The sequence below is a fragment of the Dama dama genome, chromosome 3, assembly GCF_033118175.1.
Source record: "Dama dama isolate Ldn47 chromosome 3, ASM3311817v1, whole genome shotgun sequence".
Taxonomy (NCBI): Eukaryota; Metazoa; Chordata; class Mammalia; order Artiodactyla; family Cervidae; genus Dama; species Dama dama.
The window spans coordinates 64,568,128-64,589,351 of record NC_083683.1 but is presented as its reverse complement, the minus strand read 5'-3'; the positions used below and the strand labels follow the sequence as shown (position 1 = coordinate 64,589,351).

General features: G+C 40.9%; 1 protein-coding gene across 3 annotated transcripts in view; it reads left to right on the top strand.

The window, feature by feature from the left end:
• The window catches only part of SRGAP1 (SLIT-ROBO Rho GTPase activating protein 1), a 298,404-nt gene that overhangs the window by 139,153 nt on the left and 138,027 nt on the right, over nt 1-21,224 (top strand). For all 3 annotated transcript variants that reach the window (XR_009690798.1, XM_061130901.1, XM_061130896.1), the window contains exons 2-3: nt 5,718-5,913; nt 12,986-13,148. Coding sequence is in view for 2 of the 3 variants with exons in the window: in XM_061130901.1 (XP_060986884.1) it covers nt 5,718-5,913; nt 12,986-13,148 (359 nt within the window). In the remaining variant the exon portion in view is untranslated. The remainder of the gene's footprint in view (nt 1-5,717; nt 5,914-12,985; nt 13,149-21,224) is intronic.

The following is a 21,224-nucleotide window of genomic DNA, read 5'->3' as shown; positions in this document are numbered from 1 at the left end:
TGGTGTTTTTATTTTTTGCTGTATATTCACAAGTTTCACACCCAGTCTATCAATTTTATGTCCTAGTCCTAATCAGTCAGTAACATATTAGCAAAACAGCCCAGTGTGGCCTCAGTCTTTCCATGAAATATGCATCATACTTTGTGGTCTCACACAAATTTATTTTAAGGGTTAGGACTTCCCTTTATCAGGGCAATAGCAAGACATGCCTCTGTTTCCTCCTTTCCTAAGCAGTTCCATTTTATTTGGTAAGTGTTAGTCAGCAGATTTTTATAGCTTAGAGAGGAACTATTTCAACTTTTTTTTTTTTTTACCAAATTGAGTAGTTTGAAAGCATTATCTTTTTGTGTATTATTCTTATTGGCCTACTGATGTTGATTCATTCTGTGGTTATGTGCTGGTAGAACAGAAATGAACTAACAGTCATTTTAAAAAAAAAAAAAAGTAAATTTTAGCTCTGTTAAAATGGCCATTATTAGTATTTAGTAGGTCGTGCCCTAGATTTAAATAATGGCTGCTTGGAGACTCCTCTGAGGTGGCATTTTTCTGCCTGAAAGAGTTTGTACTGTTTTATGCAGCTGTCTGGGAGTCATGGTGATAAAGCTGTCAATGTTCTGTTAGGTTAATCTTTTCGATACCATTCTGGATCACAGATAGATTGAGATGAAGTGAAAATACTGAAGCAAGGGTCATTTGATGAAGACACCGTTTTGAAGTGTTTGCCCCATGGTGTCTAATTTGGTAAACCACTAAAGAGCCCTGGGTTTGGAAACAGCAGGAGTCATTTTGTTGTTACCGCTGGCATCATTTTCAGAAATGTCTCAACCAAAATTTCATGGAATTGTGATATGGCAGTCTACCTTTTCTAATGTAACAGCTATATTGAGCTCTGTCTTATTTCATTCAACATACCCATGTAGAGCGTACAAATGCTTCTTAGTGTATTCACTGTTTTGTAACTGTCACTACAGTCACTTTTACAACATTTTCATCACCGCCCCTCCCCCCCAAAAAAATCCCACACCCCTTAGCCATCACTTCCCGTTTCCTCCAGCACCTCCAGCTCGCTAGTCGACGATGAATCTGCCTTCTGTTTCTATGGATTAATCTCTTTTAGACATTTCACATTTGTGTAATCACACTTTCCATGAGTGACTAGATTTGTTCACTGAGCTCATAGTTTCAGTATAAGCATGCATCTTTACTTCATTCCTGTTTATGAATGAATAACACCCCAATTTGCAGCCATACCTCATTTTGTGTTCCCGTTCCATTGAAGGGCATTTAGGTTATTTCCACATTTCAGCTGTTATGAGTCACACTGCCACAGCCACTTGTCTATACATTTTTGTGCAGAAATATGTTTTCTCTTGGGTGTATACGTAGGAGTAGATTTTCTCAGTCTATGTCAAACTTTGAGGAACTGCCAGATTTGTTCCAAAATGGCTGTACAATTTTACATTTCTACTAGCAGTGTGTGAGGGTTCCAACTTCTCCAACCCCCACCAGCACTTGTGGAATCTTTGATGATCGCCGTCTTAGTGAGTGTGAAGTGATATCTCATTGATTTGCATCTTCCTGATGGCGATTGACTTTGAATCACCTTTCATGTGCTGTTAGCCATTTGTATATCCTCTTTTGGGAAATGTCTATTGAGATCTGTTGCCCATTTTAAAATTGGATTATTTCTGTTTTTATTATTGAGTTCTAAGCGTTACTATATATTCTAGATACAAGTTAGCTATTTGGTGGTGGTGTAGTCACTAGTGTGTGACTTTGTGACCCATTGGATTGTAGCCCGTCAGACTCTTCTGTCCATGGGATTTCCCAGGCAAGAATATTGGAGTGGCGTTGCCATTTGCTTCTCCAGGGGCGTCTTCCTGACCCAAGGATCAAATTTGGGTCTCCTGCATTACAAGTGGTCTCCTGCATTGCAGGTGGATTCTTTACCACTGAGCCACCAGGAAAGCCCTTTCTTAAGTATATGATTTGCAAACCTTTTCTCCCATTCTCTGTAGTTACAGCTGTCTGTCTGAAAACCTTCTTCTTCTTCAGGGTGTGACATCTTCTAGGCTCTTTTCCCATCTGAGTCAGCTCCTCTTTGCATGCCTTTATTATGAGCACTGAGCATGGTATATTGATACTATCATTTTAGGATTTCCTTCCCTACCCAGAGAAGCTGCGTCAAACACGTTTTTGTAATTCCGGTGCCTAGGACCCTGCCTTACACAAAATAGGAGCTCAGTAACAACTCGGTCAACTATAATAAACTAACATGAAGCTTGGACCTGAGGGGGAAAACATCCAGTCAATACTAATTCAAGAAAGCTAATAGCCCCTTGTGGTCTCATCACAAGATTGGTACAGTGTAGGGCTTCCCTGGATAGCTCAGATAGCAAAGAATCTGCCTGCAACGCAGGAGAGCCGGGGTTTGATCCCTGAGTCAGAAAGATGCCGTGAAGAAAGGAATGGCTACCCACTCCAGTGTTCTTGCCTGGAGAATTCCACGGACAGAGGAGCCTGGCAGGCTACAGTCCATGGGGTTGCAGAGAGTCAGACTCGACTGAGCGACTAATACTTCACTTCAGGGCCCAGTGCTCCACAGGCTTCTTTGATCTGTTCTAAGCAGTGAACCAAGATTAATAGGACCAGCATTTGTTTTACTCATTTGTTTAAAAATCTTTAAAATATGGTGCTGTAATTAGTGAGCACCGTATCTGATAAGGTCACGTTAAGAGAGGCACAGCGCATATGCAGGAGGGTGACTTGCCGAATTATGCTGCTTAACACCTCTGATCTGATGGGCCGCATCCAAAGGTTTTCCATTCCTAACTGGAGAGTTCTTATGTTAGTACTTACATCATGATTTTTTTCCCCTTGTGACCTTTTCCTCATTTGTCAAACTTTTCTAAATTAAAAGTAATCAGTCATGTTCTTCTTCTCTAATTTTTGGCACATACTTTTTCTCTAGTTTCTGTCCTTCCAGTTTTTTGCTCTTGAAAATGTTGCCAGTGTACTATATTGACCAGAAAATGACAGATAAGGTGAAGAAACAGTTACTCCCTGCAAAATGAGATTGGGATTTTAACTGTTTAAAATAGGATCGTCCTTCTCAAAACTCCCTAACTCTTGATTCTAAACCCTGAAGGAAACAAACAAGAGAAAAATCTAAGAATGAGATCCAAGAAGGAAGCCCATATAATTTTGTGTGCTTATGGTGAGACTCGTACTCTCACCTACTTTTATTTCTTTTTTGGCACCAGGACAGCTTTAAAAAACAAAACAGAACTAGTTGACAGCTTAAGATGATTGATTTTTTTTTTTTTTTTTTTTTGAGCTAGCTCAGCAAGATGAGCTAAAATTACTTCATCATAAAAGACTTGCTAGGATTCTTGAATGAGAAATACCCCCTCCCTTGATTTTTTTTCTTTATGAAATAAAACTAGGTCTGTATTTGTGGAGGAAGGAGTTTAGCAGACATGGTGATTATAATACTGTATTGAAAAACACTTTTCTTTGATTGACTAAAATTCAGCTGCTGTTTGTAGTAGTTAAAAACCTGTAATCTGTCTTCATTTTGGTGTTCACCACGCTTCTGTGAGATGAATCATAGGGTCCCCCAATCTCCAAGTGGAGGAACCAAGAGAGGACACTTGAGAAATGCTTTCCTATCTTCTCCCAGGACTCCTCCAAAACCGGGCTGCTGGGACATGACCTAATTGAGAGCTGAGACCTTGTTTCATAGTTACTGTATCTTTTTTGCCAGGATATAGGATCATAGTTACTGTATCTTCTTTGCCAGGATATCAGCCTGGCACACTCTTAAAACATGTTGCATGGGTGAAAGTCAGGCAGAAGCATTCTATTAAGATTAATTTGATGGACAGACCTGGGTTAGAGCTCCTGAGGGTGCTACTTACTAGCTGAAGTCTCTAGATGAAGGATGTTATCTCATTAAACCTCAGTTTCTTCTTTGCAAAATGAGGATAATATTAGTACCTACTTCAGTAGAGTGTAGAACAGTAAGTATTCAATTGTTATTAGCTATTATTAAGTTGAGTAAATTTCCTGATTCCTCATTCAGAATTGGATTACCCTGCTGTTAATGACCCTGATTACACATGGTCAAGTATGTGCATTTGCATTGTCAGCTCAGTTACTGAAGAATAGGATGCAATTGAGAAGGTGTTATTTGGACATTGATTGCTACTAAATCCACTGAATTAGATTCAGCCCTCACTTTTAGGGACTATGCACTGACACTGGGAAAGATGAAATAAAAAAGTTTTCCAGTATGAATATTCTTGTCTTTGGAGGTTAGCCCTGAGTCTCAGAACAAAAACAAGTCAGTAGTTATTAGTTACTGTATCTCGTTTTCCAAAACACACATGGTTCATTGTTACAGTCATTTGCAGATAGTTTTGTATGACACACTTTTGCTCTTGTGCTTCTACTAAATCACTAAATGACTAACGTTCATGTTCCTAATATTTGTCAAAGGATTGTCTTCAGGATTATATATGTGGTAAAGCTTAGTTAGTTGGGACAATGTGGAAAATGTGAAAAGCCAAGTGAAGAGTCTTGATCTTGTGATCAAAATAATAAAGCAGAATCCAGGGATTACCCCATAATGAGTGGATTATTTGGATATAGAAAGAAATTATTTTTAGGCGTGGCATTACTATAAACCCTACAGCTCTGTGTTTTACAAACTAGAAATTTATGCACTAAATAAAAAGTACCAGATGTCAGTGTTTGTATGTGCCAGCTGGCAAAGTTGAGAAGGTTCAGAATTCTGGAAGAAATGGTGCTCACTTCTTTGCCATTTAAACTCAAAAAAGATAGTTGAGGTGAAACGCTGTTAAAAAACTACAATGTCCTCAGCTACCCAAAGATGTCATATGTTACAAATTGTTATCTGAAAGCCTTTAATTTTTTCCCCCTCATGACTCCATGCATGTTTGTGGTGTTGCAAATGTAATCCATGTTTCTAATCTAATTTATTACTTTCTTTACTGAGGCTTAGCTCATTCTTTTAAAGGGTCAACAGATATCTTTTTTTTTAAACTTTTTATTTTTTATTGGGATATAGATGATTAACGGGCTTCCGCAGTGACTCAGACTGTAAAGAATCCGCCTGCAATGCAGGAGACCTGGGTTCAATCCCAGTGTTGGGAAGATCCCCTGGAGGAGGGCATGACAACCCACTCCAGTATTCTTGCCTGAGAAATCCCATGGACAGAGGAGCCTGGCAGGCACAGTCCCTAGGGTTACAAAGAGTCAGACAGGGCTGAGCGACTAAGCACTTAGCCGATCAACAGTGTTGTGATATTTTAAGGCAAACATCAAAGGGACTCAACCAATCATATACGTATATCCAACCTCCAACTCCCCTCCCATCCTGGCTGCCATATAATATTGAGCAGAGCTCCATGCACTCTACAGTAGGTCCTTGTTGCTTATCCATTTTAAATATAGCTGTGTATACAAGTCCATCACAAACTCCCTATCCCTTCCCCTGATCTTTCCCCCCTGGCAACCATAAGTTCATAAGCAGATATCTTTATTTAAAGACCCAGCCTGAAGACAGCAGCCTCGTAAAGGTCCGATGCAGAGCTAAATGTATGATAGGATTCAGTATTTTTATCTTGCACATACCAGAACACTTCAGTTATTTTCATGAAATCATCAAATGGGTTCTCTTCTTCTCTCCTTAGAAATTCGAGCTCAACTGGTAGAACAACAGAAATGCCTGGAGCAGCAGACAGAGATGAGAGTTCAGCTTCTGCAGGACCTGCAAGATTTCTTCCGGAAAAAAGCTGAAATTGAGACAGATTATTCTCGGAACCTCGAAAAGTTAGCAGAAAGATTCATGGCCAAAACAAGAAGCACTAAGGATCATCAACAGTACAAGTAAGAGAGACTTGACTCAAATTCATCTTTCCAAGAGAATATCCTGTCTTCTATACAGTTCATGGAATTCTCTAGGCCAGAATACTGGAGTGGGTAGCCTTTCCCTTCTCCAGGGGATCTTCCCAACCCAGGGATTGAACCCAGGTCTCCCGCATTGCAGGTAGATTCTTTACCAGCTGAGCCACAAGGGAAGCCCTTTATTGGTTTTAGAATTTTCCATTTTTTGTCTGAAACATTGTTGATTGATATATCCCCCTAGATAAAAGCAAACCTTCTGCATTTGTAATTTATGAGCATAAGTGTATTACATATTAAACTAATAGTATTCTCTTGACATGTTTCTCTTTCTAGTAAATACACTAGGAGTTGATGTCTGACACAGGTAGATATTTGGTTTTGTTTGTTTTTGTGATTCAAGCCAATTTTTTTCTAATTGGAGTATAAATGCTTTACAATGTTGTGACAGTTTTTTCTATACAGCAAAATGAATCAGCCACTGATATACATATAGCCCCTCTTCTTTGGATTTCCTTCCCCTTTAGGTCACCAGAGAGCACTTAGAGTTCCCTGTGCTATACAGTAGGTTCTTGTTAGATATCTGTTTTATACATAGCATCAATAGTGTATATATGCCAATCCCAACCTCCCAATCCATCCCACACCCTCTTTCCCCTTGGTATCCATATGTTTGTTCCCTACATCTGTGACTCTAATTCTGCTTTGCGAATAAGTTCATCTGTACCATTTGTCTAGATTCCACATATATGTGTTAATGTATGACATTTGTTTTTTCTCTTCCTGACTTCACTCTAACACTGGCAGATAGATATTTGGATAGGCAAATTTTAAATAGCTGATTCTTCATGCAGAGAGCTCAGGAATTTTGTAGTGATCTTACATGAAAATAACCAATGAGGGTTGCTTAAATTTACATTCTCCTACCCCATCCCGGTAGTATTTGTGGTCGTTGCAGTAGAGACTGACTTAAAACAAGGGCCTTTGATAAAATGCTGATGATCTAGCTTAATTAATTGACAGTTGACCCTTGAACAACCACAAGGGTTAAGTTGCCAACCCCCTGCGCAGTCGAAAGTCAGTTTACTGTTATCTCTGCCTCAAAAACAAAGGAATAGGGAAATGACTCGCCCAAAGGCAGGAAGCGGAACAGTATGGATAGATTCAGGGCTCAGACGCAAGTTCTACATATTGTGATCTCTCGTTGAACAGAAACTGTTCCCTGTACCCAGTTAAATTAAAGATGATGTAAAATGAAAATACAGCTATTACGTTTATTGAAAAAAATCTGCGTGTAAGTAGACTTGCACAGTTCAAACCCGAGTTGTTCAGGGGTCAGTTGTACTTCATTTGTTTAAACAAAATACATGCAAGTTTTTCTGATAATGGGATTTACTTTAGAATTTAAATCCTGGAGACAAGTCGGCAAACAACTCCAACAGATATACAGGTGGTCTGAAAGATGTCAGTGCAAGCTACCAGGGAGACCAGATGGCAATCCATTCTGTAGTGGAGAGTCGGGAAGGGCCAGGCAAGGTCCTGGAAGAAATGATACATAAGTGAAGACCTGAAGGACTTGTTAGCCAGGTAAGGGCCCAGAGCAGGACATTCAAGCAAAGGGAACATCGTGCATAAGGGGACAGAGGGAAGGGGGGGGGGGGGGTGGGCAGCTTTGCAGGGCAGGAAGTAATCCAGTGGGAGCGAGGAATGAGGTAGTGAGCCACGTGACTCCCCATGTATGTTGTGCCTGACCACAGAGGCCTGTAGACCACACCAGGAAGTTTGGACTTTATCCTCCGGGCTTGAGAAGCCTTTGTAGAGGCTTTTAAAGTTGAAGGATGACCAGCTCAGACCTGCATCTTGAAATGAAAACTGTAGATAGGATTGTGGGCTGGAGGAGGACGTGGTCATAGTCTGGAGGGAGACCAGGCAGAAGGCCTTCACCATGATGGCATGAACTAGCCACACTGCAGGTAGAAATAGAGTCATTTAGGAGATGTTAAAAAGGCAGCCCAGTCTTTCATTTCTGGGAAAACAACTAGATAATATGAGAAATATTTCTGCTACAAAACTCCTGAAAGTGCTGACAAAAGTATAATAGACATCATTGTAAATCTATAACTGAACTCACAGGAAAGTAGGGGAAATTTCCAGTGGCCCAGAAAGAAAAAGGGAACTGAAAACTTGAGTGGTGATTGTATCCCAGGTGGGGACACAAGAGGAGGCCTGTGCAAGGTAGGGAGCTGGACACGAGGACTTGCTCATCACCATCCTATAGCACAGCATCCCAGCCCAAAGTCAGGGGCAGCAGAACTGCTGTCTCAGTGAAATAGTAGAGCAGAACATTACATGGATGAGGCAAATGGATAGTTAGGGAGTCTGGGATGGACATGTACACACTGCCGTACTTAAACTGGATAACCAGTAAGGACCTATTATAGAGCAGAGGGAACTCTGCCCAGTTTTATGTGGCAGTCTGGATGGGAGGGGAGTTTGAGGGGGAATGGATACATGTATTTCTATGTCCCTTCACTGTTCACTTTAAACTGTCATAACATTGTTAATCGGCTATACCTCAAGACAAAATTTTTTTAAAAAAAGAAAATCACTCACACCCGCCTCCACAACCCCCACCACCCCACCCTGACACGCACACGGGACAATAAGGAAGCCCAAATGCTCCTGGGCTCCAAATGGTAGGAGTTGTAGAAAAGCACGTATCAGTCTTCACCATTGGCTTTGCAGTTTTATTTTATACCCTTCTGTGGCCTTGGATCCTACATAAAAAGTAGGATAGCTTTTTAAAAAAAAAAAAAACCTCCATGCTGTTTTTCACAGTGGCTACACCAGTTTATATTCCCACTGACCATGTGGGAGTGTTCCCTCTTCTCCACATGCATTCTAATATTTGCTATTTGTGTTCTTGACGATGGCCATCGTGGCAAGTGTGAGGTGATATATTTCATTGCGGTTTTGATTTGCATTTCCCTGAATGCTGTTGAGCACCTTTCCATGTGACTGTTCGCCATCTGTGTGTCTTCTTTGGCATTTCTGCTCTTGGGTATATATCCAAAAAAAACAAAAACACTAATTTGAAAAGATACATGCATCCCAATTATTTACAACTGCCAAGGAATGAAAACAACCTATGTCCATGAATGGATAAAGCAGCTGTGTTATACACACACAATGGGATACTACTCAGTCATAAAAAAAGAATGAAGTATTTCCATTTGTGACAACATGGATAGACTTAGAGGGTATTATGCTAAGTGAAATAAGTCAGACAGATGCTATATGATAAATGCCGACAAATACTGTATGATATCACTTATATGTGGAATCTAAAAAACACAACAAACTAGTGAAGATAATAAGGAAGAAGCAGATTCACACACATAGATGACAAATTAGTGGTTACCAGTGGGGAGAAGGACAACATGAGGATAGGAGATAAAAATGTACGAAGTATTATGTATTTTAAAAGCTATAAAGATATATTGTATAACATGGAATATAGCCAATATTTTATAGTAACTATAAATGGAGTATAACCTTTTAAAATGGTTATATCACTAATATACACCTTTACACTGTAACTTACATAATATTGTAAGTGTATACCTGTAACTTACATAATATTGCACATCAACTCTATGTCAATAAAAAAAACTTTTAAAATTCTTCTCATCATCAGAAAAAAAAAAGTAGGAACTTTTGCAGAAAAAAAAGAGAGTAGGGGTTCTTTTGCAGAAGAAAATGCAGCACTATTCTGGATAGGGAATACCTTTTTTAGTTTTTATTTTGGGCCCACTTTAACCTGTAATGTTGGTCCAGCAGAGAAATAAATTTTGGTGATGGTTCCCAGGGTGAGCAGATGTCACATGTGCTTGACAGAGACTGGAGCCAGTACTAGATCTGCATTTATAGAAACTGTCCCTTTTTTAAAAGTAATTGCAAATAAGAGGACAGCCCATTGGTTTATACAGTAAATATTTTTGAGTGTCTGCTTGTGTGTTCTGTACTTGGGAATCACTTGTGAACTGAAAACATGCATGAGCGTATGCACTTTAGTCTGATCCCTGAGTGCATCAGCTGCCACTTTTTCTTTCTCCTGGTTGGTTCACTAGTTTTCTTAAAAAGGTACGAGGCTTGGGATTTTCCTTAAGTTTATTATTGACTACGGGACTGCAGATAAGATAAGAAGTCTACAGAAAGGACAAACCAGGTTTGGGGGACAAAAGCCAAAGACAAGCTTTAAGAAAGAGTCAAACAGACCTGGCTTGAATACTAGCTCTGCTCTGTGACCTTGGTCAGTAGAGTCAGTATTTCTGAGCCTTGGTTTCCTAACTTGTAAAATGAGATTTTGTGACCATCAGATGAAACATGACAAATCCTTGATGTGACTGAGAGCTGACATCAGGTACACATTCGATATTCCTTCTCCTCACAAAACAAATGTTACATCTTTGGCATTGTTACTTTACCAGTCATTTAAGCTAGCCCGAGGAGTCTAACTCTTAGTTTTGGGATGCTTGTCCTGTAGGATAATCCTTGGCCTGAATTGACCATGGTGGAAATACCAAGGCTTGGATCAGCCTCCATGGACTCAAAGACTTTCTCCGATACTAGTTTTGTTCTTGAACAAATCATTGTGCCTTGCTAAAGCTTAAGTTCCCTCGTTGATAGAGGGGATCTATCTAAATATCCCTGCCTTAAATTGTTGAATTAAGTAGTTAATGTGTATAGGTTTTAGACCAACTGCTGGATAAAAATCACTAACTTCATATAGTATAGTGTTAGTAGCCCAGCTGTGTTCGACTCTTTGCAACCCCATGGACTATAGCCCGCGAGGTTCCTCTGTCCATGGAATTCTCCAAGCAAGAATACTGGAGTGGGTAGCCATTCCCTTCTCTAGGGTATCTTCCCTACCCAGGGATTGAACTCAGGTCTCCTGCGCTGCAGGCAGATTCTTTACCATCTGAGCCATCAGGAAGATCCCAACTTTATATTGCACTTTCTATGAATCTAAGGCATTCTAGTAAACACTAAAATATATATATAAACTCAAAAATCCTCATAATCTTATAAAATCAGTACTGCTACTTTACCCACTTTATAAATGAAGCAACAGAGGCACAGAGAAGTTTAAATAACTTGGCCAAGATCTCCTAGCTAGTATGTAATGATTTTGGAATTTGGAGTGGAGACAGTTTAGACCCATATTACATGCACTTGACCTCTGTACTGGGTGAAAGTGAAAGTGAAGTCGCTCAGTCGTGTCCGACTCTTTGCGACCCCATGGACTGTAGCCTACTAGGCTCCTCCATCTATGGGATTTTCCAGGCAAGAATGCTGGAATGGGTTGCCATTTCCTTCTCCAGGGGATCTTCCCAACCCAGGGATTGAACCCGGGTCTCCCGCATCATAGGCAGATGCTTTACCATCTGAGCCACCAGGGAAGTCCCAGTAGGTGCTCAGTAAATGGTAACTTAGCCGCCACTGATGTTGTTGTCGATACTGTTATTACTTACTATGAGGACAATAAAAAATTTTATTCAGTGAATTAAAAAACATGTATTTAATGCTGAACATGGGCAGGGCTGTGAGGATACAAAAAAAGTATGCCACATTCTCAAAGAATGTATGATTTACTTCAGCATAAAGAGTATATAGGTAAGTTAATGTAAGGTAGCATTTACCTTTTGGGCTGGGTGGTAGAGAATGTCAGTACAAAGAATTCAGTATTCTTTCTGCCATGGAACCACTGCCCCATGCCCAATGGCTTTGAAGGGAAAAGAAGGTTCTCTGGGTTGGGGCGTAATTCTTATTACGCCAGCTAGGAGAATGGAAGTCTTCTCTTGTGGTTATAAGTGCTAGGACCCTAGATCAGGGGTTTCTACCCTTACACCCATTCCTACCTCCTCTTTCTTCTAAAGAGAGTTTTGACTTGATGCACTCTTAAATCCTGACTCTGAGGGACTTAAGGACTGAAAGACATGATTTAATCATTTCTTTTCTAATTTAGTTAATATTCAGAATCATAAATCATCATGACTAGTAGGAGGATAACATGTCTTAGAAAATTGAACTCGTGTCTCTAAGTTAGGATAAACATTCTGTGCCATTTTGCCATTTTAGAGTTAGTTTTGTTTTTGTTTTTTTTTTAATATAATTTTTTTTTATTTTGGCCATGCCACACGTCATGTAGGATCTTAGTTCCCTGACCAGGGATCAAACCCACAATCCATGCTTTGGAAATACAGAGTCTTAACCACTGGACAGTCAGGGAAATTCCAATAGTTAGATTTTTTAAGTAAAAAGCAAAAAACAAACATCATACATATATTTTTTAAAGCGGTAATGTCTCTGTTAGTCATTGCTTTTCTTTGGAGTTTTTTGGTAAGATTTTTTGCAAGTTGCCTTTTGTCGTTTATATTCACTTTTCACTTTATTATCTAGAATAAAACAAGGAAATAGCTTAATGAGCTTTAAAAGGACATGTGACAAGTCATAAGCCAGTGAACCTCTTGGTTCTATTCATGAGCCTTGAAACAATGCTATAAAGTTCTGTTTCCCAGGAACACTTTTTGAGAGGCTGGAGGTTAAGTATCAGGGGATTAGTAAATCATTCTCACATTTGTGTCCCATGAAAAGTATACCTAGCCAAATCTCTTCCAGCAGCACACTGGACATTCAAAGCAGGCTTTGTGTTCAGTGGCAAACCGCAGTCTGTGAGATGGTAGTCAGTAGATTTTTATGTAAACGTAAACGGCTTTCTTCAATGAGGTGATTAAAGCTGAAGACCTGCCTGAGCACTGTGAGTGCGTTCCGGTTCCTGGCCCTTGTCAGGAGTGTAGCTTTTGACTGGTGTTCTTGGTCCAAGTATTTTTTTCCAAGCCCAGGGCTGTCAAGTGTCTTGCTAAGAGCTACGCCCAGAGGAGAAGAAACAAGAGCCGCCCGTGTGTTGCGGCTCCTGGGTTTGCCGCGGTGACTTCCCTCAGCTGTTCGGAGCAGCTTTGAACCTGATGCTAATTCTCTTTTCTTCACTTCTTAGGAAAGACCAGAACTTGTTGTCTCCAGTGAACTGCTGGTATTTGCTCCTGAACCAAGTGAGGCGAGAAAGCAAAGACCACGCCACCTTGAGTGACATCTATCTGAACAATGTGATTATGCGGTTCATGCAGATAAGTGAGGATTCCACCAGGATGTTTAAAAAGGTATCTTCCATCTGTGCCCCCAGAGTGTGCTTCCCTATGCCCACTGAGCCCGTAACCAAGACTGGGGAGGATCTGGTGCCTTAAATCCTTAGTGGTATTCAGTAGAGATTAGGTTCAAAAAATAAATAAGCAAACAGATATTTTGGACTTCCTTGGTGGCTCAGACAGTAAAGAATCTGCCTGCAGTGTGGGAGACCTGGCTTCGATCCCTGGGTCGGGAAGATCCCCTGGAGGAGGGCATGGCAACCCACTCCAATATTCTTGCCTGGAGAATCCCATGGACAGAGGAGCCTGGCGGGCTACAGTCCATGGGGTCACAAAGGGTCAGACATGACTGAGCAACTAACACACACACATACACACAACAGATATTTTAAAGACACAGAATAAAAAGTTGAGCAGGCACAATTGTAGAGTTGTAAGGCACCGCATCTGTGACCTGAAGGATGTAAGCAGGATTTTGAAATGAGCTGTACTTGCCAATTGCACCTCTGTCTTTAGGAACAGACTTCCTGAGGTTATAAAAAAACAGACCAGAGAGGAAAAACCTTAAAAACTGTGTTTTAGGCTCACATATGATCAGAGACTTGTGAAGAAGAAGATAACCAGATGTGGCGCTCTCTTGGGAAAACATTATCACGGTTTTTCTCACTCCCACCAGGCTAGCAATGGAGGCTGTGAGAGACTGACAAGAAAAAAAATTCCACGGGGCATGGAAATTCAGTCCCTTACATGCCAGAGAGGTTCCTCCTTCCCAAATCCACTTTAAAAAAAAAAAAAGGAGCTGGGTTTTTAAGACTTCTTATCATTGTTACTGTCTCAGCCGACTCTCAGCAGTTGGTTGTTGTTATTGTTTGGACATCTTTGTTGAGAGCAATAACACAGGACCATTTCCTGTGTAGAGAAGGCAGCTACTTGCCCAAGAAAACTGACTCGGTTTTTGTGTTTATAGGACAGTGGTTCTCTCCCACATCCTAAGCATCATACTTGGGGTGTTTGGTGTCTGTGCTAACATCTGTACCTCTATTCAGTAAGTCTTAGTTTCGGAAAGTGGGGGGAAAAACACCTTGTAGATTAAAAGTATATTTATGTCTCAAAGGGACAGTGATATAGCACTGTGCAGGCCAGCTGGGAAACTTCTTAGTCATGTTTGACATCTCCTCATTAGATTTGATTACCGACCTAGAACTGGAATTTAGCAAACTTGAAGTTGTCTTTTGCTCTGTTAAATAGAGGGAAGCATGTTTCAAACAAAGGAGAAATTTTTTGAAATTTGGAAATAAGAGCCTATTAAGAAAACAGAGAAATATCTTGTGTATCTTAAAACAGAGGTTTTAAAAAAAAGTTTGGACTGACCCAGAGAAGTGAAGTAATTTTCTGGGATGCCAGTCCTTTCTGCTAAGTCTTCACTTGGCTCAGCAGGCTCTTTGGATCTTATCGTCTATGAGTGGGAGATGGTGTCAGGTCTTGGAAAGGCTACTTCAGTGGAGAAAAACTAGTCCTCATGCTCAAGGAGGTCATAGTTTATCCAAATTTGTATGATGCTATATAATGCTTCCAAGTCACAGGGATGCTGGCAACCTTTCAGTCCGGGCCTCCGGGACCAGCAACTCAGCTGAGTTCATTTATTCATCCGTTCTACAAAGCATCTTTAAATGCCAGGCTGGGAAGCAGAGTTATAAGACATTCCTGCCTGCACAAAATCACTTAAAAAAATTAACAGTCACTACGATTAGGGAATATACAACCTGCTCTAGAAACTTGAAGGATGGAGATTTTAACCTTACTCTGGGTGTGTGCGTGCACGGGTGTGTGTGCTCAGTTGTGTCCTACTATCTGCGACCCCATGGAATATAGCCGGCCAGGCTCCTCTGTCCATGGAATTCTCCAGGCAAGAATACCAAAGTGGGTTGCCATTCCCTTCTCCAGGGAGTCTTCCCAACCCAGGGGCCGAACCCACATCTCTTGCATCTCCAGGATTGCAGGAGGATTCTTTACCACTGAGCCACCTGGGAATCCCTAACCTTCCTGAGGGGCCAGGAAATTCTTCACGGTGGAGGAAACCCCTGCAGACAAACCAGCAGGAGAAGGAGATGGTCATCAAGCAGATGAGGACAGTGAACTGTTCCAGGGAAAGCAGAAGCATGACATGTTCAGGAAGAGGAAAGAGTTTGGTGTGAGTTTAGTGAGAGATTGTATGGGAGTGAGATGTGTGAGAAAGGATGTGCGTGCATGCTAAGACGCTTCTATCGCATGCGACTCTTTGTGACTGTGTGGACCATAGCCCGCCAGGCTCCTGTCCATGGATTCTCCAGGCAAGACTACTGAAGTGGGTTGCCCTGCCCTCCTCCAGGGGATCTTCCTGACCCAGGGATTGGATCTAGGTCTCTTATATCTTTCACGTTGGCAGGCGCATTCTTTACCACCAGTTCCACTTTGCATGTCTTGCTAGGCTATAAGTCTTTGTGTTTTGTAAATCAAAGTCAAGGGCTTCTTAAAGTTGATGGAAACTCAGAGCTGAGAGTCAAATGGATTTGGGCTTGAATCCCAACTTTTGTGATCTTGGGAGATGATTCAAGAAAGTGCACTCCTCTATCTCCAGGAGTGGGGGCGGGGACTGGCAGAGGGGAAGGTGAGCCAGTGGGTGCTCAGAGGTTGAGATGGCCCTTTGGAGTTTGTCACCAAGGAGGCCTTATGTTTCTTTTGCAGACGTTACATCTGAGCTGCCCTTGGGGAGGGGCTAAGTAATCTTGGGGATGAGGCAGCTCCCACTGCTGGAGGGTGATTCCCAACAGAGATTCCAAGAGCGAGATCAGCTGTGAGTTTCATCAGCCAGCAGCCGATATTCCCAGTAGCTGGGGGAATATAGCTCTTGAGAGAGGGCCTGAGGAATGTACGGTAAACACACACACACACAATGCCTGCTTGTTTGCTGCCTAGAAGTCCTCCTCTTATCCAGATTTTCTGGGACTCATACTCCTTAGAAGCTGCCTTTTTATAGCAGACTCCTGGTTGCTTCAGCATATAGTAGAGTGAACAGTCTTCTCACTTCTATTGCCGATCAGCTGGAAAGTTAACCATCATTACAATGACAGGTATCAAATTCTAGCTCCTCAAGCAAACCCAGCAGATGACGTACCTCACCTTTCCATGTATATTCTTGCTTAAAAAATTAAGAACAAGAGAGGGAGAGACTGGAAAGTCTTGAGGAGCCAGATCAGCCCACTAGGACACATTTGTCATCTGCAAATGTAGGAAGGTTGGAAGCCAAGACCCATATCTCTCAAGTCTAGACAACTTCATGTCCCTTTAGGTTAAAAACTAAAACTAGTGTTTTCTGCTTTTTTTAAATTGCCAAGCCATCTCCTTCTCCAGCTCTTCTATTACTGTGGTTCCAGAAGCATATTTTTTTGTCAGAATAGAAGGAAGTGATCAGAACCAGTCTGAAATAACCTTTAGAACTTCTCTGTGAAGTCCTTAGCATAATGCTTGTTCTTCTTTCAGGGGATTTTGCGACTTCCTCATTTTTCAAAAATAACCGCACGTCTACATGGAGATGCAGATAGATGCTCAGTGCTTGACAGGTGCCGCCTCTTACACAGCTGTATTGTTGATCAGAATAACATAGTGATTTATTTCTAAGGCTTTAACGTCAGATATTTGGGGTATGAATGTGGATTTTATCTCTCTTGTTATCTCCGTGGACCTGCAAGTGTTGGTAAACCTCTTAAGTCTCAGTTTCTATGTCTGTAAAGTACATATAGTCACTTATTTCAGATACTTGTATGGAAAAAGTCATGACTTGTGCATGGAAAGCCACTTACCCCAGTGTCTGAATTTAATACTAATACAGTCTAACTAATTTTTAGCTCTTATCTTTGTTATTATCTTTATTGTAAACACTTATTCCTTACACCTACAATAATTATGTAATATGAGCTTACACCAGACATTATCCTAAATGTGTCCTCATTTTAAAGAGACTATGTAACACAACTGTGATGACCACGTCCAGATCATCACATGTGATTTGTGTATCACTTTTTATCAAGTTCCAAAACATATTTCCAAGCAGACTGAGAAAAGCTCCAATATCCTTGCTTGTAGCCAAAGTAAAATTTTGGTCCTTGCATTTCAACAATTAATGGGAAGTTAGGGATAACCCAGTGAATACCTGTGTTGGAGAGCACCCCTGTGCCTCTCAAGTCCCCAACTTCTAGTTCACTTGGGCAGTCTTTTTTTTTTTTTTTTTTTTTTTTTTTTTTAGTATTTGCTTATTTGGCTGCCTCAGGTCTTGGATCTTAGTCATGGCAAACAGAAACTTTTGTTGCAGCATTCAGACCCTGGAGCGGTTGGTGGGGGAGAGCGGTTAGTTGGCTGTGGTGCTGGGGATTAGTTGCCCTGAAGCCTGACCAGTCCTCACTTCTTTCCTGAAGAACAAGGGGTGGTGAGGTGCCCCCTGTCCTATTCTCCAGCCCTGCCTCCTGGAGGGATGAGGTTCTGCTGCCTTCTGTCCGTTACTCATGGCTGAAGAGTGGTCAGCATCTGGGTTGTTGCTGCAGCCAGGAAATGTGCAGTTTGTATGCTACACATAAAAATGTAATTAATGTCAGCAGTTCACCATGGTGATAGCAAAGACCACAGCTAACGTGCAGTCTCACTTTATTTATGCACTTTATCACATGATCTTCTTTATCAACACTAAGAATGTGTAATAGAACTGTGTAGTTTAGAAGGGAGCACCATAAAATGGTAGCATTTGAGGACTTCCCTAGTGGCCCAGTGGGCTTCCCTCATAGCCCAGTCAGTAAAGAATCTGCCCGTAGTGCAGGAGACCCGGGTTCGATTCCCTGGGTGGGGATGATCCCCTGGAGAAGGAAATGGCAACCCAGTTCAGTATTCTTGCCTGGAGAATCCCAAGGACAGAGGAGCCTGGGGGGCTACAGTCCATGGGGTCTCAAGAGTTGCACACGACTTAGCAACTAACCACCACCACCACTAGTGGTCGAGTGGTTAAGACTCTGTGCTTCCAATGCAGGGGGCCTGAGTTCAATCTCTGGTTGGGGAACCAAGATCTCACATGCCATGTGGCCAAAAAACTTTAAAAAAGTAGCATTCAAATATGTTCGATTATCTGTGAAAGTGTTAGCCACTCAATCGTGTCTGACTCTGTGATCCCAAGGACCATCAGGCTCCTCTGTCCATGGGATTTCCCAGGCAAGAACACTGGAGTGGGTTGCCATTTCCTTCTCCAGGGGATCCTCCCAACCCAGGGATCAAACCCAGGTCTTCCGCATTGCAGGCAGATTCTTTACTGCCTGAGACATCAAGGAAGCCTATCACTGCCCCATAGGTTGTTTTCAAGTTATTAATGTTTTTATCCTTATTTTGCATAGATATGTGTACTGGTATAATTTATTTTGTTTCTTCACCTATAGTAATGACATACTCTAGCTACCACTTTACTGAATTTTCACTCTGTGCCCAGCACTGTGCCCTGCATTTTCCACACATTAACTCATGCCCCATCACAGTTGCCCAGTGAACAGGGATTTTAAGTCACATTTCTGGGATGAGGAAGCAAAAGGCTCAGCTATAACTTGCAGAGCCTGGCTCACTCATATGCTTTCTTGTCTTTGCCTGTGGGTCTTAGATAGTTCATAGTTACTGTAACCCTGTTGGTGTTTCTCAGTGGTCATTGGAGATGTTATAGAATGCACAGGTTAGGAGCTTCTGAGAATTGGGACACTGCGGTTCCTGGTCCTATTCATTTCTAATGAAAATCCTGAAGAAAGATAGTTCTGGATGAGGCAGCAAAATCTGTCAGTCATCCAAGTTATACACAGAGGTTCAAAGCAGCAGAGACTGGCTGCAGGCCACTGAGAATTACCTCACTTTGGCCTAAATGGCTTAGATTATCAGATTGAGACTCACAGGAATGAAATTAACCCACTTTTCGTATCATTGATTTTGTGGTGTAATCTGAAAGGAAGGGGAGAGTACTAGTAAGATTTGGAAATTTCTAGTCATTTTAAAATTATGATCAAGCCAATCCTATTCCATTTAAATTTTCTTAGTAGAAAGAAAATCCTATTCTATTTAAATACCTTAGTAGAAAGACATTTCACGTGGGGAGGTGGGAACGGTGTTTTCAATTAGACTTATTTAAAATAAGTTAATATTCACACAGCTGCTTTAAGTTAATAAATGTTACTAATCTAGTACAGATCTCTAGGGCTCTAACCTTGTTTTGAAGAAAAAGTTCATAAGTTTAAAAAATCTGAAAACTCAAATCTGTATGTAAACGAGTCTTATTTCTGTTTGAATGTAAAAATATATACTCATTGTAGAAATTTAGAAAACACCAAAAGATATAAAACTGGAAATAAAAGCTACCCATATTAATACTACCTACCGCTAATATTCCTGACTGTATCTTTTCTGTATTCATATGTGTACTAGACATGTGTACTAGACAAACATATATGCATATTAATATATATGTATTCTACAGAATTGAAATTTCATTGCAGATAGCCTGGGAACATGCCCTTTTCATGGAAAATATTGTTAGCATTTCCTATGTCTGGAAGAAATCTTTTTCTCTTTCAATGTAATTGTATTTATTTATCGCGCTGGGTCTTCATCGCTGCACACGGGCTCTCTCTAGTTGAGGCCAGTGGGGCTACGCTCTTGTTGCAGAGGAGGTAGACTCAGAAGTCGTGGGCACAGGCTTAGTTGCCCCATGGCATGTTGGATCGTCTTGCGAGAGGGTTCAAACCCGTGTCCTCTGCATTGACAGCAGATTCTTAACCACTGGACCAGCAGAGAAGCCCTGAACGTAATCTTTTAAAACAGGATACTTGGTGCCTGCTTATTGTTTGACTGTCAACATGGTGGTGTTCTTTTCCTGTGGTTGGACATTTAAATCTTTCGCACATCTTTGATATTTTTTTATACTACTGAAGCAGAATTATTAGGTCAGAGAGTGGCATTAGAATTTCATGCTTTGGATGAAATTCTTACTTTTTGCCTTTCTAGAGTAAAGATGGTCATGGCTGTGATTTACTGAGGAGTAATGTGGCCTCTGCAAAATAAAATGACTATGTTATTAGCAGAGAACTACCAGTGTGATTTAGCATGCTGTTGCAGCAGTGGTAAATAATATAACAAGAGGAACATTTTCAAAGCACTTCAGTGCAGTGTAGCAGAAGAATTAAATGGTATTCCGGTGGCCTCAGGGGACAGCTTAATTATTGATGAGGCCTGGATAAATAAGTGCGTATAGTTCAGGCTGACGCTACTAGCTGGTTCTCTTGAGTTTTACCAGCTCTACAGTTAGCTCGTTTTTCTAGAAATAAATAAATATCAAGCTATGGTTTCTTACAGTGTTGCACTTTTCTGAAATATTTTAGAAACTTTTTAATTTGTGTTTATAAATTGCTTAACAGGATAGCGGGCACATATGAAGTGCTTAATAAGTGGCAGTTGTTAGTGCTGCTGTTCCTGCCTTTATATGCTTGCCTTTTATTACCCAGTGACAACAGGACATATATGATATTTCTACTATTTTTAATTGGAGTATAGTTGCTTTACAATGTTGTTAATTTCTGCCGTATAACAGCAGGAATCAGCTGTATGTATACATATCTCCCCTAAGACATATGTGATTGACCTAGCCATAAATTTAGCATGTGAGTTATTATATAAGAGCATTCACCATCAGTTTACAAGCTTCATTAAAGACTTTTTTTTTGTCCACACCACATGGCATGCGGGAACTTAGTTCCCTGACCAGCCCCCTGCCGAGGAAGCAGTCTTAACCACTGGATTGCCAGGGAAGTCCCTGTCAAAGACTTTTAAATAGAACATGAAGCGGATGTTATGTCTCTCTCTCCTTGGAAAGTGATATAATCTTAAAAAAAAACCCGAGGTCAGATAAATTGTACATTTTGTCACACAGCATTATATAGTAATTGAACCCACAATTATATTGAGAACAGTTTTCAAAAAGTGCTTGAAACTTATTTATGGTAAAAAAAAAAAAAAAGAAAGAAAGAAAGAAATCTGGAAGTG